Genomic DNA, 17461 nt, shown 5'->3' with positions numbered 1-17461 from the left:
TCAGCGGCTGCGGCGTTACTATGGATACCCCACCGCGGAGGGACGCCCCGGTCATACGCTTGTAAGGTGACCCCAGAGTTGACCCCGGCACTGGGCGGGAGGAAACGCCTCCACTGATCAGCCCCGCCCAGCCTGGGCGGGCAGGCGAGGCTGTCTCCAATCACAGTTCCGGAAGGAGGAGGACCAACAAGGCTTCCTCCAATCACAGTCTTCGGAGGGATTGACGCGTCTTTCCGCCAGTCGTCGCCGAGGCGCGAAGGGGTTGTCGGGATGGGGGCCGGAGCCAACATGGAGCCCTCAATGGGATGAGGGTGAAGCTGCCGTTGCTGGCTGCTCGTGTAGTCTCGTCCCATCATGTTGGTGCACTTATTTCGGGTCGGGATTCGGGGTGGCCCTGTCCCAGGCAGGCTGCTACCACCCCTCTGCTTCCAGACATTCTCGGCCGTCAGGTAAAAAGTGACAAAGCTCCTGGGAGCGCGGGCCGTTGACCGGCGGGCCGTCCGTGGGGCCCGCCGGGAGATGGAGTCCCGGACTCGCGCGAGGCCTGCCGGAAGTTGTAGGCCGGCCCGTGGGTGGAATGTCACTCCCCGGGGCTTGGCCTCAATTATTTATAGCGACGACCCAGGTGCCGGCCGGACACTCGGCGCGTCTGTATCCGTGTGTGGGCTGGACGGAGGGCACGCTCTAGGTCGGTGACGCGCCAGGTCCGTCCTTCCCACCAGAGGGCGCCATGCCGCACCTGTTGAGCCGTGGGGTCGCGCCGTTCCTGCCCCCGTCCTGTCCTGGTTCTTGGAATTCGTCTGGCAATTTGGACAAAAATTATGAGTGTCCAGAGACATTGAGTATTGGTGCTGCTCCCGAGATTCAATATGCGCTGAACATAAATGGTTCCTAAATCTGGATCCGTTCTGCAGAGATCAAGTCAATCTAGAAACGCGTACATGTGTGTTCTTGTGTGTTCCCTCTACACGTGCTGGTTCAAAGAGAGACACACGCAGGGAGGAAACGAACGTGGACCTGAAACCACGGCTCCAGTGTAAATGCTTTATGAGAAAGGACTAATTCCTTTCGCATCCTCGAGTGAATAACCTGCAGGTCAGCTGGGCAGCCGGCTGGCAGGGGTGGGTGGATGTGAACTTGGGTCATTTGGAAAGCCTATCTGATTGAAAGGGAGCAGGAGCCGGGCCAAGCTGGAGCTAGAAGCACTGTTGCTGGGAAGTAATCCGCCAGTTCTTGGCAGTGACCAAGCCCTGCTTAGAGTCTTAGTTTGGAGAAGATGAGAGAAGCTGGAAGGTAGCCATGGTGAATTATTAAAAAGTTTGAAAACAGTCCTTAGGAAAAAAGAGTTAGGGGTTGAAATCATTTAAACCAGAGAGAAACCCAGGGAAAGACATCAAATAACATCCAAGTATTTGTGTGTTCACAAGTGCAGTGCCTTTCAAACGTGCAAGTCACAACAAGAGATCATAAAACGAATTTAGTAGGTCAGGACCATTTAGAAGTGAATGTAATAGGAGACGCCTATAGAGCATGTGACTTTTGATCTCAGGGTCGTAAGTTCAAGCCCTAGGCCAGGTGTGGAGCCTACCTTAAAAAAAAAAAAAGTGGGTGGCTCAGTTGGTTAAGCGACTGCCTTCAGCTCAGGTCGTGATCCCGGAGTCCCAGGATCAGGTTCCCTGCTCAGCGGGGAGTCTGCTTCTTCCTCTGACCCTCTCCCCTCTCATGCTCTCTCTGTCTCACTGTCTCTCTCTCAAGCAAATAAAGTCTTCAAAAATCTTTTTTAAAAAAGTGAATATAATAGGGGCGCCTGTGTGGCTCAGTGGGTTAAGCCTCTGCCTTCGGCTCAGGTCATGATCTCGGGGTCCTGGGATCGAGTCCCGCATTGGGTTCTCTGCTCAGCAGGGAGCCTGCTTCCTCCTCTCTCTCTGCCTGCCTCTCTGCCTACTTGTGATCTCTCTCTGTCAAATAAATAAATAAAATCTTTTTTAAAAAAAAGTGAATATAATAGAACACATGCGCAACAAATTAGGGGAAGTATTGTTTTGTGAAACATTTCAATTTTGTCTGACATGTTTATTGCCCTGGGTGGCAATGCACAACGTATCTCTTATTGTTGGCCTCAGTAAGTCTGAAACTTTGCAAACAGTACCGTAGCAGGTCAGGTCAAATTTTTCTCTTCTGCCTTTCCAGTGAGGGCATGCACTCAACACACAGAAGCATTTGCTGGACATCTGTTATGTGCAAGAGCTCTGCTAAGTGCTGGGAATGCAACGTGAATGGAGGAGAGGTTCCTGCCTCAAGGAATGTAAAGTCTAAAGGGGCAATCGGAAGCAGGGTGAGCTTCCCTGCCTAACATTTAAGATAGACCTAAAGTACACAGTGGAGAACAAGACATAAAAACTGGGCAGCTGGAATGGGATGGAAGGATGCATAACAAGCGGCGGTAAGAAGCCACCGGGGCCTCCCTGGAACAAGGGAAGGATGAGGGAGAGATGCAGTTAGCAGCGCCCGAAAATATGACAGACTATCAGAGTAAAGGGAAAACCTCATTCTATTTATTTTTTATTATTATTTTTAAAGATTTTATTTATTTATTTGACAGCAATCACAAGCAGGCAGAGTGTACGGGGTGAAGCAGGCTCCCCACTGAGCAGAGAGCCTGAGGCTGGGCTCGACCCCAGGACCCTGTGATCATGACCTGAGCCAAAGGCAGAGGCTTAACCCACTGAGCCACCCAGGTGCCCCTCTATTCATTTTTTAAAAGCCCCTCCCATCAATAAGGTCATTTGAATCTTTTTTCCCCCAAAGGGAATTTTTTTTTTTAAGATTTATTTGAGAGAGAGAGCGTGCACGAATTGGGGGGAGGGCCAGAGGGAGAAGGAGAAAGAATCTTTAAGCAGAACCCCCACCAAGCATGGAGCCCAGCGCATGGGGCCCAGCACATGGGGCTCGGTCCCAGGACCTTGAGATCATAAGCTGAGCCGAAACCAAGAGTGAGCCGCTTAACGGACTGTGCCACGCAGGCGCCCCAGCCTTATCTGAATCTTTGAGCGTCCCACCATATACCCCGGGCCAGGTAACTTCTGCTTCTTGTTAGAAGATCCTGTCCCTCTCCAGCTTTCTCCTCTCTGCTATGATCTTTACGATGTAAGTTGGGTTATGTTATACCTCAGCCTAAACGCCCCCAACCCCACCATGGTCCCCATTGTCCTCTAAAGTCCAGGTGTTCTCAACGGACTGGGAGGCCTGCGCCCCGCCCACGCCCCGCCACGCCCCGCCTCTTCTCCCTTGTACCTCAGGCTTCAGCTTCTCTGTTCCTGTCATTTTCCATCTTCCCTACCTGCATCTGTTCCAAACCCGCTTCCTGCTGCCTAGAGCTCTCCCCTACTCTCTACACACACACGCACACACACACACACACACACACAGCTGCACTGCCTTCACTTGGCCAGTTCCTTCCCACTCACCCTGAGCCTCCGTAGGAGGGCCTTCCTGACTCCCTCAGACAGAAGGGCATGCTCTCTGCTCCCTGAGGGCCCTGTCGCGCCCCTTCCCACACTCAGCAAGCTTGTCCTCCACACTCACTAGCTGCTTGTCCTCCCCACTAAAACGTAACCTGCGTGAGGGTGATCACGGGGTCTGTCCCATTTATCCCTGTTCCCAGTGCCTCGCAGCAGAGCGCTGGCATGCAGTAGGCGCTGAGCCCACATGGCCATGGATTCATATGGAAACCATGGGACAGAGAAGGTGATTTTGGCCCGAGGTGACAAGATCTGTCATTTGGATTATTTCATTTTTTCTCCTTCAGCTGATAGGGAATGTGTCGCCATTTCCCCCCATGCGTTGTCCCATAAGCCCTCAAGGCCTGGGAGGAGTCAGGGTGAGGGCTGCGGTGAGCCAGGACCTGCAGAAAACATGGGGCAGGCCCAGGCCCTGCCACACATGGCCTTGGGCACTGCACATGTGGCCGAGTAGGACAAGCCTGGATTCTGGAATCGCACAGCAGGGGTCTCCTCTTGTCCCTGTTCTGCTGCTGGGGGACAAAGTATTCCAGCTCCCTCAGCCCCTGTGACCTTTTCTTTTATCAAGTGAGGGGAAAGGCAGCTCCCTCCCAGGAATGGAGGATTAAACGCAGCAGGCCGTGGACGCAGGCCAGGGGGACCGCTCTGCCAGCCCGGCGCCAGGCACAGGGAAGACGCACTCCCGTCTTGCCTCTCCAAGCCGGGTTCCCCGGGGACTTCTGCATCCCCATCTGGAAAAGGAGCGCCTGTAGACTAACTGCCATCCAACATGACATCCTGTGATCAGAAAAAGCATGGGTCGGAGATGGTCACTGACCAGAGGGGCCCATGGAGGCTGAGCAGGCCCCACTGTGTCAGGGGAGATGACAGGCTACTGTCTCAGTCCCCCGCTGCCTGACCTATATGCGCTTCTCTGAGGGACAGTCGGGGCCTTGACCTGTCCATGCTGTTCTCTCCCTGCAGTTCCTCTCATGGCCGCAGCTCCTACCTCCTCAGGGCCGCAGCCCAGCTGAGGTCCCGGCTCCGGGCCCACCTCCCTCGAGCACCTCCACCTCCCAGCCGAAGACCCTGTGCCTGGCGCTGGGTTGGGGGAGTCCTTCTGGGCCCCGTGGTGTTGAGTAAGTGCCCCCGCCTTGGCCTCGTGGCACTGTGTGAGGCAGAAGAGGCTCCTCCCACCCGCTCCAGACCTTATGCTGGGGAGGCCCGCTTTCACTGGAAGCTCTTCTGGCAGTTTCTGCGCCCCCACCTGCTGGTCCTGGGGGCAGCCATCGTGGTGAGATGCCCCTGTCCTTTCCCCCACGTCTGGGACGGGGAAGGAGCCACTCAGGGGTTGGCAAGCTGTCTGGGCACAGCTTATCTGCCTCACCAAGTCTCCGACTAGACCCCAGGAAGCAGCAAGGGCTGGCTGGCCTTGGGGACCGGAAGCCGGGGGTACCGGGAGCTCCTCCGCAGAGCAGCTGGGTGTGCAGGGTACGGGGTCCCCCAGGGCCAGCAGCCTGGGCTCTAACTCAGCCATCTCAGAGAAGCACGGAAGCAGCCAAAGCATGAGCAGCTGCAGGGGAGGCGGCACCGAGGTCAGGACCAGGGATGGGGAAGAAGACGGCCCCTTCTAAAGTCTCCCCCACTCCCCAAGCTGGCACTGGGTGCGGCCCTCGTGAATGTGCAGATCCCCCTGCTTCTGGGCCAACTGGTGGAGATCGTGGCCAAGTACACGCGGGACCACGTGGGGAGCTTCCTGACCGAGTCCCGGCATCTCAGCATCCACCTGCTCATCCTCTATGGCGTTCAGGTACAGCGCGGGAGAGGGCCTGGGGGCACCCAGAGGAGCCACCCAGGCGTCCTGAGTGCCCCGGCCTCTCTCCCAGGGGCTGTTGACCTTCGGGTACCTGGTGCTGCTGTCACGCATCGGCGAGCGCATGGCCGTGGACATGAGGAGGGCCCTCTTCAGCAACCTACTCCAGTACTGCCGCCTACGGAGTGTGGGTCGGGGTGGCTGAAGGCCTGGAGGTGGGGCAGCTCAGCCTGAACTCTGTCTCTCTCTTTCTTCTGACCTCCGGCACCCTTGACCTACCATCAGACAAGACATTGCTTTCTTTGATGCTTTAAAGACTGGGCAGCTGGTGAGCCGGTTGACAACTGACGTGCAGGAGTTTAAATCATCTTTCAAACTCGTCATCTCCCAGGTCAGTCCCCCAGGCCCCCCTGTGTGTACACACGCATGCACACACACACACACACGCACTCTGTCTAGGGCTGACACACCAGACCAGCCCCATCCTGCCTTGCTGTTGGGCCCTGAGCCTAGGCTCAGACCAAGTGAGACGCCCGCTGTCTGGTGAGGGTGTGGGTGAGGGAATGGGGAAGTTCACAGAAGGGAGGTGCCGTGGCATCGTCCAAGGTCAGGACAGGCTGTTTCTCTCCTGTTCTGAAATTCTACCTCCCCGGAAAACCTTCCCAAGGACTCAGACAAGAGCTTTCCTGGATCAGCTTGCCAAGAGCAAAATCACCCCGGCCCGCCTTACTCCCAGAGCGCCTGGCATCCTGACAAGTGTTAAGGGGAATGAGTGAAGGCTTCTTACCGTATCGCTGGTGTCCTGTCCTCGTCCACCCACACTGTCACTGTGCCTGCTGGGTCACGCCGGACACTGGCCCGTGGCGGTCCCGGATGACATCCCTACTCAATACTTTTCCTTCAGTTCCTCGAGCGAAAAAGCAAAGCCAACTGGGCTTTGTCTGGGGGAAGGATGCGTGGTCCATAGACATCCTCACCTCGCCCTTTCATGCCTGCTAGTAGGGAAGAAGTTCCATTTTGTGACTGGGTGCACTGCCATTTGGCCTCCCAGGGCTCAGACCTATGGCCTTGGCCTTGTGACAGGGTAACGCCGGAGCCAGCAGACCCTTGTAAAGTCCCCCGTCGGGGTGCTGTTGCCAAATGGCCTTCCTGCCTTCCTCCTCTCCCCAGGGGCTGCGAAGCTGCACTCAGGTGGCCGGCTGCCTGGTGTCCCTCTCCATGCTGTCCCCCCGCCTCACGCTGCTGCTGATGGTGGCCACGCCCACCCTCATGGGAGTGGGCACCCTGATGGGCTCAGCTCTCCGAAAATTGTCTCGCCAGTGTCAGGAGCAGGTACCGGCATTTCCTGCCCATCCCCCTCACCTGCCCCATTTCTCTCTGCCCTGCCTTCCCTCCCGGGCTCCTACCTCGCTGTCTACTTCCTGGACCCCTTGCAGGTTGCCAGGGCAACAGGCGTAGCGGATGAGGCCCTGGGCAATGTTCGGACCGTGCGGGCTTTCGCCATGGAGCACCGGGAGGAGGAGTGAGTCCCAGACAGGGAAGGTCTTAAAGCAGGGAGGACTCCCCGAGTGCACCCCACCAGCCCTGCACCCCTACATGGCTGCTTCCTGACAGCCCTGCTTGGCCTCTGTCCCCAGACGCTATGGCGCGGAGCTGGAGGAGTCCCGCTGTAAGGCAGAGGAGCTAGGCCAAGGCATTGCTTTGTTCCAGGGGCTCTCCAACATCGCCTTCAACTGTGAGTGAGCAAGGCCCCCCGCCCTCGACCCCAGGGTTTGGGAGCACCGGATCATGGCTGGGGATGAGCATGGAGCAGCACAGGACGGTCCCAGCAAGGCAGGCAAGGGGCAGCTCTCTATGTCCTCGGTGTCCTTCAGACGTCTGTCCAGTGCCAGCTGCCCGAGCCCCCCCACTCCACCCACTCATGCACTCATTTCCAAATGAAGAAACAAAGGCAAGTCGCAATTGAAGTGATTCCGTGACATTTCAGTCAGTCGGAGGCACAGCAGGGACTAGACCTGGGCTTTGACACCTAGGCTGGGCTCTGTCCTGGGCTCCTCGTCACTTCCGTGCTAACCACCTGGCCCTCTCCCCGTGCAGGCATGGTCCTGGGGACCCTGTTTATCGGGGGCTCCCTTGTGGCTGGGCAGCAGCTGACAGGGGGAGACCTCATGTCCTTCCTGGTGGCCTCCCAGACGGTCCAGAGGTGAGTGTGAGGCTGTTCCCCTCCTGAAGGAGCCTGCTGGGTCACGGGACAGGGGGTGGCAGCCTGCTCTGGGGACTGCTGCCCGGCCCCTGGCTGCCCAGTTTCCTCAGGGGAACGAGCTGAGAGCCCCTGCCCACAGCGTCTTGCACCAACCAGATGTCCGGGAATGCGGCTGTCCTTTTCGGCCACCTAAACAGCTCAGGAGTGCTCGTGATAGCTTTTTTAAAATGAGGAATTGTGGCAAAATGCACATAATGTAAAATGTACCCTCTCGACCCATCTTTAGCGTAGACGTAGGTAGTGTCCTGGGCTCCTACTACGCTGACGTCACGCCGTCAGCCACCAGCCCTCCTTCGTCCTGCAGACCTGAAGGGCTGGGCCCGTTAACCACTAGGCCCCCCGGCAGCCTCTAGCTCTGTGCTCTGCCCACTTCCACTTTGAGCACCTCCCACAAGTGCAGTGGCACAGTGGTTGTCCTGTGACGGGCCTGTTTCACTCAGCATAGCGTCTCCCAGGTGTGTCCATGGCCCAGCCCAGGGCAGGATTTCCTTCGTCCTCAAGGCTGAGTAGGATCCCATGTGTGGATAGACTGTCTTCGCCTCGCTCTTTAAGGGCTCGCCTGCGGTCCTCCACCTGACCTTCTCAGGGACGGGTCGCTCACCCCCTCTCCCGCCCCGCCCATCCTGGAGCTCGGTGTGTTCATGGCTCTGAGGTCTGCCTGCCCCGAGCTCTCGGCTCCCTTCGCGCAAGAACCCCAAGGTCTCCCCTTCCCTTTCTCTTCTGAGCTAAACACGAGCGGTTCCTGCTGCCGTTTCTCATCCCTTCGTCTCCCCCCACGCTGTGTATATATAAAAGTACGGGAAGCACAACTAGACGTTACGATAAATAATTGAAGAGTGAATATGCTGTAATAAATCACCAAAGGGTAGAGAGGGTAGAGACCGGCATTACCGTCAGCCACGGCAGGGAAATACAGTGTCGTCCCAACAGCCCTCTGTGCCTGCCCCTGTGGCACGTGACGCTCATGGCACGCGTGGCCGGGCTGTGCGTCATGTCTCATCGCCCGCTGCCTCCAGCATCCCTCACCGTCAGCCTCTGCACCGTCCCAGGTAGGGGGAGCCCGTCCCAGGAGCCCCACCCTCGGCCTCACTTACGTCCGGTGCTCCCTAACGGGGCCCCGTTCAGACTTTCTCTGAAGTTCAGATCCCAAGCGGCCTCATCCCTCTTCCAGCCTGGGCACTAAGAGGCTCCTGACTGTTGTAGAGATGGGACATGGCCCTGACCCCAGGCTGAGCCCTGGCCTCTTGCCCGGGTCCCAAGGACCCCGATGAGCCCCACTGGTTCTATTCATACCGTCACCACATGGCCCTCCACGGGCGTGGGGGTGGGGAGCCTCCCTTTCCCAAGCCTGGCCCTCCTCCTCCAGACCCGCCTTCCCCTGGGCCCCCGTGTCCCCCCCGTGGCCTGAGTTCAGACCTTTTCCTTCCCTCCGCACTGTGCCGCCTCGCCTGTTAGCAGGGCTTCATCACCAACAGGAAAGCCTGGGGGTCTGTCCGCACTCCCTCTCTCGGGCTGCTAGAGGGAGCTGCTCCCACAGCCACAGGCCTTAGGCCCGTCCTTCTGGGGGCCTGTCACCACAGGGACACTCTTCAGCTTCCACTTTAGAGGAATTAGGTCTATTGTTATTAAGGAGGCTGGTGTATTTCCTCCTGGGGTCCAGCAGGGGCAGGGAGGGGAGAGAGGCAGCCTCAACCAGGAGAGCCCATTCTAGGTGTTCTTTTTGTGGCACTGGGTCTCTGGAGGAAATGGGGGGCATCCAGACGGACCCCAGTCAGGGTCAGGCTGCCTGGTCTGCATCCAGGCCTGGACCCTGCTACAAACGGGCTGCCCACCCGCCAGGCCTCTTGGGAGAGCCAGGCCTTCTCGGAGAGCAAGGCCATCACACACTGAGCCGTGGGCATCTGGTTTCTGGTTGCTGCCGGGCACCGCTGCCAGGCCCTAATGGCTTCCAGATCTCTCATGCAGTTTGTTTTCCCTTCTCATCTGCGGACAGCTCACTGTCCTGGCTCTTCCCTGCCTGATGCCTCTGGGCTCACGTTGGCGAATGCGGCTAGCCCTGCGGGCCTGCCGGAACCGCTGCCTTGCGGGCTCCTCCCCCTCCTCACCCCGGAGCTGGAAGAAGTGACTTTCCTCTTCACAAGAGTTGGTCTTTCCTCTTGGAGAAGGACCTGCGTGCAAACTCACAGGCGCGCGCACTGTCGTGGGCTGGCCGACCAGTCAGGGGCTGCTGACCGAGAAGCATGAGTCACCTTCCAGCGGCCGCCGGCCCCGCAGGCCAGAGGAGGCGACATCTGTCTACACAGACACGCTCGCCCCGGGCCCCACACCGGGCAAGCCCCCACTAAGGAGTCTCTGGAATTTTGTCTTGGGGTCTCCCCAGAGTTCCCCCGCACCCCACCCGTGGTCCAGTAGCTTTGGTTTTCTTTCTGGGAAAGGATTCCTGTCTGGTTTGCCGCCGTAATTAGCCCTTGCTCCCCTGGGAGTCCTATGGCGCTAGATCCACCCCTGCCCCGCGGCGAAGGCACCATCCCTCGTGTTCCGGGGCCGACCCTCAGGCTGCGGGCGGCCTGCCCTCCGAGCCCCAGTCCTGAGGCCCGTGACAGCCGCCAGCCTCATCTGGCCGAGGAGGGAACAAGGCGAGAGTGTGGCTCCTAGGAGAAGCGACTTGCTGGCAAGTTGTCTAGTGGTGCCGGGTCCCAGGGCTGCCGCCGCCCCAGATTGCAGGAGCGTTCTCGGGGTTCGCCTTCAGGCTGCCTGTTCCCGCCTCCCCGCCAAGTGCAGCCGAGACCCACACCTCCCCTCGGGCGCTGCTCGTCTCTCGGGCTTCTGTCCCCTTTCGTCAGCCTTCCTCTCTTCCTCACAGGTCCATGGCCAACCTCTCCGTCCTGTTTGGCCAGGTGAGTGGCAGTCGGGGGACAGGTGTGGACATCAGACCTGGGCTGGAGTCACGGCAGCAATGTCCCCCGTGTGTTGCAGAAGGCGGTGTCAGGCGGAAGGGCCACCCCAAGCCCCTACCCAGGCTGCGTGCGGGAGTCGGGGAGATGGTGCAGTGCTGCCGGCCCTTCCCTCACCGCAGATTGTACCCTCCCCAGGTGGTGCGGGGACTCAGCGCGGGGGCCCGAGTCTTCGAGTACATGACTCTGAGGCCATGCATCCCGCTGTCTGGGGGCTGCCGCGTCCCCCAAGAGCACCTGTGCGGGGCCATCGCATTCCATGACGTCTGCTTCAGGTCAGCATCGGCGGTGGGGGCGGTGGTGTTCCCCCGGGGTCGAGCCCCCCTCGAGGTCCAGTGAGACTTGAGAGAAGACCAGGGTAGTATGGGGCCGGGAACCCGGTCTGACTGAGGCTCTCTCTCGGCTCCAGCTACCCCTGCCGCCCCGGCTTCCAGGTGCTACAGGACTTCACACTCACCCTGCCCCCTGGCAAGATTGTGGCGCTTGTGGGCCAGTCCGGGGGAGGTGAGACGAACCCACCACCATCCCCCACTATGATCTGTAGTGGGGAGGAGGGACCCCTCCACCCTCCCCAGGGGTTCTCTTTCCTGGCACAATGTCCAGGAACCATGACGCTTCTGTAACCGCACCATCTCCCCGACCCCAATTCCCCAGGAAAGACCACCGTGGCTTCCCTGCTTGAGCGATTCTATGACCCCACGGCGGGCGTAGTGACGCTGGATGGACGGGACCTGCGGACCCTCGATCCCTCCTGGCTCCGGGGCCACGTCATCGGCTTCATCAGCCAGGTGGGGAGAGGAGAGGCTCCTCCGCACGGGCTCACCTAGGACATGTGTCTTGAACCTCTCAGACCCTCTCCCCTGTTCTCTTCGGCGGGGCGGGAGAAGGCTCTGGCCTTCTTCACTGGTCCCCCAGCGGTCAGGGGATCTCAGGCTTCCCCGGGCCAGCCCCCCGCAGCCCTGCCCTCGTCCCCAGGGCAGGAACTCCACTTCTCAACGAAACCCATCCAAGCAGGTGGGGTGGGAAGCTGTTTGAGGATTGCTGGGTTCTCTGATAAACCTGTGGTGTCCAGAGGTCGAGAGACCCCCACACCCCCAAAAGGCAAGGTCCCATGGCCCCACCTGAAGCCCTCAGCCCTACTCCTTTCCTTCTGTTTGAGGTGGTGCTGCCCAGCAAGGGTCCATCTTCTCCCTCTGAGTGGGTGCAGAAGGCACCCTTACCTCCTTCCCCTGCAGAAGAAAGCCAGAATGCAGACCCCCACCCCATCTCTCCCGAGAGGAGGGGCTTTGCCAGCCACCTTCCATCCCACTCCTCAGGGACCCTGTGCCCTGCGGGGAGCTCAGCCTCTTCCCACACTCATAGATTTTCTTATTTGACTTGTAACTTTGAACTTGCTCTACTCGCCCTCCAAGAGGGCAGTTCCGGTGTAGCCAAAATCGCCCTTCCTGATGCACCCCTCTGAGGTTCAGGGCAAAGTCAGAATGTCCCGTGTGGATCCCCCACCTGCAGGAGCCAGTCCTGTTTGGAACGACCATCATGGAAAACATCCGCTTTGGGAAGCCGGGAGCCACGGACAAAGAGGTGTATGCGGCTGCCCAGGAGGCCAACGCCCACGAGTTCATCACCAGCTTCCCGGAGGGTTACAACACCGTCGTGGGTGAGTCCCAGGGCGGTTTCCTCCTCGGGTCTGCGGGGCCCACGGTGTGAGAATCCAGGGGCCAGGAGAGGCCTGGCATCAGGGAAGACGAGACCTGTGCAGGCGGCCATGGTTCCGTGGTTCAACCACACACAGGCTGCATAGACGGGGACGCCACAGGGAGTGCAGGGATGGGACCCACCAGGGACACAAGGGACCCGTGGCGTTGGGACCCTTCAGAGCTTCCCAGGGGCCCCACGTCCTAAGACCTGACCAGAAACACTGTGGTATTAACCGCCTCAAAGTTCTTACGCTTCTGGCTCCCGTGTCATTCCTGTTCCTTTATTCCTTAATTTGAAAATGTTTTTGTCTAGTTACCCACAGGGATTGATGGGGCTGAACAGGTCTCCCTTCTGACTTAACCTAGAAAAGGGTGTAGATGGTCCTGGAACATTGAAATATCACAGCCTCACACTAGAACATTCTCCATGTGGCTCGGAGCTTTGTGCGTTCATCTCAGAGGGTCTTTTTGCAACCTTTGGGGCCAGGTGTTTCATCTGGAGTCTTGGCCCTGTTGCAGAATGTTCCAGCACACGTCAGGGTGTGGCACAGCTGGGGTTTTCAGCTTTTCTTGGAGCCGAGGGCTCAGTCTAGCTGAGCGTCATACCTGCGAAGTGGCACCCCCTTCGTGCCCTGTCTTTAGCCGTCATCCATGGGCAGTGGCTGATTCAGCCGTTTCAGATCCCACTGCTCAGATCCCACACCACCCCGGGGGAGCTAGCTGTCCCCACACCTGTCTGGAGCGGCTCCTTCCATGTACCTCCGACCCCAGCACACTCCCAGGCCCATCTGCAACTCCGGTCCGCCTCCCTGCTCTCTGACCGTGGTCACCGTGGCGCTTTCTCTAGCTCCGGGCAGTCACCTCTGCTGTTTCCTGTGGACATGGTAGACCCCAAGGGTGGTCTTCCCAGAATGCCCCTTGGCAGGCCGTCAGCCCACTCCAGGGCCCACATCCAGGTCCTGGATGTCCCCCAGCGGCGGAGACCCAGCAGGCCAGAATAGGGCAGGCCCGGCCCAGCTCAGAGACCCTGCGCTGGTGTGGGAGGGGCATGCGGTGACTCTGGGGTGCACTGAGTCCCACGCGTGCGCGGCTCCTGCTCTCTGGTGTGCGTGCGCTCGTCCACTGGCACAGGGTTCTGGGGTCAGGATGCTGCAGCGTCAGAGGCGGGATGAGTGTGCGTAGTGCCAGGGAGAGGGTTGGTGTTGGTGGGGGGCAGAAGGGACATTCCAGGTGGCCCCAGTGCCCCTTTGTGAAGATCGCTTCAGGCCCCCGCCTGTCCCCGTCCACCCAGGTGAGCGGGGCGCAACCCTGTCTGGCGGCCAGAAGCAGCGCCTGGCCATCGCCCGTGCCCTCATCAAGCAGCCCGCAGTGCTGATCCTGGATGAGGCAACCAGCGCGCTGGACTCGGAGTCCGAGCGGGTGGTGCAGGAGGCCCTGGACCGCGCCAGCGCGGGCCGCACGGTGCTCGTCATCGCCCACCGGCTCAGCACCGTGCGCGGGGCCCACCACATCGTCGTCATGGCCCACGGCCGGGTCTGCGAGGTCAGTGGGGGGCCAGGCAGTGGCGCCGCGGGCTGGGGCAGCTTCCGCCGTGGACAGAGTAGAACACGAGTTCAGCAGAGCCGTGGGAGCGGGTGGCCTGGCCCAGGGGCCTGGGGCCGTATTCTGGAAGCAGTACCGTGTGTGGATTCGGGAGTCCCTGCCCTGGTCTCTCAGGTTGCTCTTCCTCTGTCCCATGGGAATAGTCGAGCTACGACCTGGCTCCCAGGACCAAAGGGAAAGGACTCAGAGAAGTATAGAAGGGCCTAGGGGCTGAGGTCAGAAGAGGCAGCACCAGGGACCGTGAGCAGGGGCCGGCCAGGAGCAGCTCTCCAGAGCCTGGCTCTGCTGCGAGGCCGGGAGGCTACATGGGGCCTGGCCCCTAGCACCCAGCTGCTGGTTTAAGTTCAAGCTGGAGTGTCTGTTAGAGAGATAGAAGGATTCAGATGCCCTTCCAAAATCCGGCTAAATAGAGAGGAGGCTCCAACAAATACAGAATTGCCAGTGGCTATCTGTAACCAACTGTGCTTTGGGTTCATAGTGTCCCCAGAAGGGACACTGGCTTAGGAGACAGTGAGCCCAATGGCCGATAAGAAGCCAACCCGCCTAGGGCTCTGAACTGGGCTGGGGTGATCACCTCCCCCTCCCCTTCCTCTCTCCAGGTGGGGACCCATGAAGAGCTCCTGACAAAAGGCGGGCTGTATGCCGAGCTCATCCGGAGACAGGCCCTGGATGCCCCAGCTCCTGACGTGCCCGGAGGCCCCAGGCAATGCAACCCCAAGTCCTGAGGTCTGGTCACTGCCGAGCATTGGTGCCCAGGGCCAAGGCTTAACTCCAGGAGCTGCCAGGGACCAAGCACCCAGGACGGCCAGTGTGCCGGGGTCCAGGCGGCTGCTCTCCCCTGCACACGATGAGACCTGGGCTTAGCGTTGAAGTGGGGGAGGTAGGGACTGCTTCCATCCACTCCCCGCTCCTGCTGCCAGGCTGCCTCCCTCTTGCGGGAGCCATAGGTCACAGAGGAGGAGGCAGAGTCCCCAGGCCCCCGGTCTGTTCCCTCCTTCTGCCCAGACCCTCTCGTCCCCTCTCAGAAAACCTGCCAAGTCTCCCCTCTACCCGATAGCCTAAAGGTGTCCAGGCCCAGCTGCGGGGAATCTTTCTAAATCAGGCTCAGGGAGTGGGAATGGGAATTCACACTAGGGTGGCCCACACCCATGCCAGGACCTCACCTTCCTGGACCCTGACTCCCGACTCTCCTCTGTCCCCACTGCCTCTCAGCCGTGGGAGAAGGAGCCCGCCCCTTGGACCAGCCCCTCAAACCACAGTCCCCGTTCTGAGAACAACTTCCCTTCCTTCCGACTCCATTAAGACGGTCCTTTTCCTAGATTTCACCCCCACCCCCCACACCCCCATCCAACAGAACAGGTGGGTTGGGACACTGGCCCCTGGCCCTTGGGAAAGGGGTAGGAGGGCAGGGCATGGCATGGTCTGTTCCACAAGGAGCTGGAAGTTTACAGGCTGTCTTCCCATGGCCCCGGCTCCGTGCACCTGACTCTTCGCCCATGAGATTGCGGAAGCCCCTCTTCGTGAGGACACCCTGCTCTGAACAACACAAGAGCCGACATGTACCCCCAACTCCAGCCACACGGATCATACAGTGCTAGGTCAAACTGCGAGGGACAAGTTAAAGCTTAGCCCCCAGGCCGATGAAACACAAAATCGGGTGGATTTATCCTGTGGCTCTATCCAAGGACAACGCCATGTTTCCGTGGCGGCCTCGATATGCAGGACAAGCAGAGTCCGTCACGACTAGAGGCCATCAGGGGAGAATATTGGTGGCTCAGGTGTGCAGAGCTGGGGCCGACAGTCCCTGCAGCCTCTTCCGGGTGTGGTTTGGGACCAGATGCTACTCTGGGGACAAAGCACCTGAACATTTCAGCTAAACCCTGGTGTGCTGCCCTGCTTCCTGACGATGAGAGGTCGCATGCCAGGGTGGCCCCAGCCCAGGCAGCGGAGCGTGGGCTCTGCGTGGCTTTGCCACCAAACACCTCCCTAGTAAGTGCAGCCCAGAGCCAGCCTCAGCCCCTGTAGCCAAGCCTGTACGGGCCTGCCTCACCCCTCCTCGAGGGAGAGGCAGCAGAGGCGAGCTCCTCCTGCTCCACCAGCTCCAGCCTCCGCCGCCGGAGAAAATTCCAGGTCTCTTCTGACCTCTTCAGAAGGCCTGTCCAAAGCCCGCACCCTCCCCCACCCCCGCCCAGCTAAGGAAATAGTGCGATCTGTGGGAGGCCTCAGCCTCGCCCTCGCCTCCTGCCACTGTCCCCCGTGGGTCACATGCCTGCTGTACTTCATCCTGAGAGTTTAAGAGTCTAAATGGGGTCATATGCGAGACGCCTGGGTGGCGCATTTGATTGCGTGTCTGATTCTTGGCTTCGGCTCAAGTCGTATCTCAGGGTCCTGGGATCGAGCCCCACGTTGGGCTCCACGGTCAGCGCAGGCAGTGTCTGCTTGAGATTCTTCCTCTGCCTCTGCCCCCCCACTCATGCGTGCGTGTGTGCATGACCTCTCTCTCAAATAAATCCTTTAAAAGATAATAAACAGGATAATCTGTGGTAAAATTCTTCAGACTCCCAATGCTACGGCCTCAGAAGGTGGTCACGTCTGTACAGTAAACTTAGCTACTTCCTCCTTCCAAGATCACGCGCTCATGAAGCATCTACGGCATGTGCTGGCCTGCGACGGAGGACGGCCCTGCCCCCGCGGAGCTGCGGTCTTGTCGGGAGGACAGGTGACGGCAGCACGGTGTGGTCGTGGTCAGCTGGCAAACTGTTTATCGTCCCCTCCCGGCCAGGAGCCCGCCAGTGTGAACCTGGCAACCTCACACGTTTTGTGCCACAAGATGGAATAGAAATAAGCTTCAGTAAATAAATTATCGGAGCTAAGCCCCTGTTCTCTCAGGCCAACAATGCAGCATCTCCCCGCTCCCAGATACGTGGCGGCAGGTGAGCGTTTAACCAAATGCAAGGCCAGACACTGACGATGACCAGCCCCAGCTGTGCTCTATGGGGGGCGTCTGGGCTGACCCCTGTGGCCCTCAGCCCCCTGCTGCAGGCCAGTTGGTCTTAACCTTGCAGGTGGCCGCTCTACTTTTCTGGAGGCATCTGCTCCGGCTGCTGGGAGTCCAACCCTCACCCAGCCCATCACCCCACCCAGACCATCTGCAGCGTCTTCAGTCAGATGCCGCACTCCGCTCTCTTGAGGCCAGCATTACCAGGTCATCTAGTCCCAAGGCACCCCGGCTGAATCAGGGACACGGTATCTCTTCCTCTAGGAAAGCTCCCCCCCAACCAAGCCCGGCAAGGGCAATTCACTGGCTCAGCGGATAGATGTGTAACTCTTGATCGCAGGGTTGTGAGTTCAAGTCCCACACTGGGCATGGAGCCTTCTTCGGGGGGGGGGGGGAGGAAAAGAAATAGCACCCCTCTGCAAAACACTGCCTGCCCTGTTTCTGACGGGAGTGCGAAACTCCCGCAGTGGGGAACCTTGTGGTATCTACCAAACTACCCATATCGCTGCCTCTTGACCCAGTGGTTCTATTTCTGGGAATTTACATCTGTGCAATGGTATTGAGAGCACCGTTGTTTGCAATGGAAGACTGGAAACCCCCTGTATTCATCGTAGGGATGGGATTGGATGGACAT

The 17461-nt window shown here is 59.3% G+C and overlaps 1 protein-coding gene across 2 annotated transcripts; it reads left to right on the top strand.

Annotated features, from left to right (window-relative positions):
• The first annotated feature begins 254 nt into the window (after positions 1-254).
• ABCB8 (ATP binding cassette subfamily B member 8) lies at positions 255-16370 on the top strand. 2 transcript variants are annotated; one of them, XM_059396110.1, is made up of 16 exons: positions 255-449; positions 4485-4794; positions 5155-5310; positions 5387-5481; positions 5599-5704; positions 6484-6645; positions 6750-6835; positions 6951-7048; positions 7411-7516; positions 10440-10473; positions 10669-10805; positions 10940-11034; positions 11185-11318; positions 12040-12187; positions 13519-13769; positions 14429-16370. In XM_059396110.1, the coding sequence occupies exons 1-16, from the start codon at positions 355-357 to the stop codon at positions 14552-14554; spliced, it is 2139 nt and encodes a 712-aa protein (XP_059252093.1). In that variant the 5' UTR covers positions 255-354; the 3' UTR covers positions 14555-16370. The 2 variants fall into 2 exon arrangements, with proteins under 2 accessions (XP_059252093.1, XP_059252094.1); XM_059396111.1 differs by lacking the exon at positions 4485-4794 and having other exon boundaries at positions 291-449.
• Positions 16371-17461: the final 1091 nt, after the last annotated feature.

The sequence above is a fragment of the Mustela nigripes genome, chromosome 4 (genome assembly GCF_022355385.1).
Source record: "Mustela nigripes isolate SB6536 chromosome 4, MUSNIG.SB6536, whole genome shotgun sequence".
Lineage (NCBI taxonomy): Eukaryota > Metazoa > Chordata > Mammalia > Carnivora > Mustelidae > Mustela > Mustela nigripes.
The sequence above is the reverse complement of the archived record's forward strand: the minus strand, read 5'-3'. Positions and strand labels throughout refer to the sequence as shown.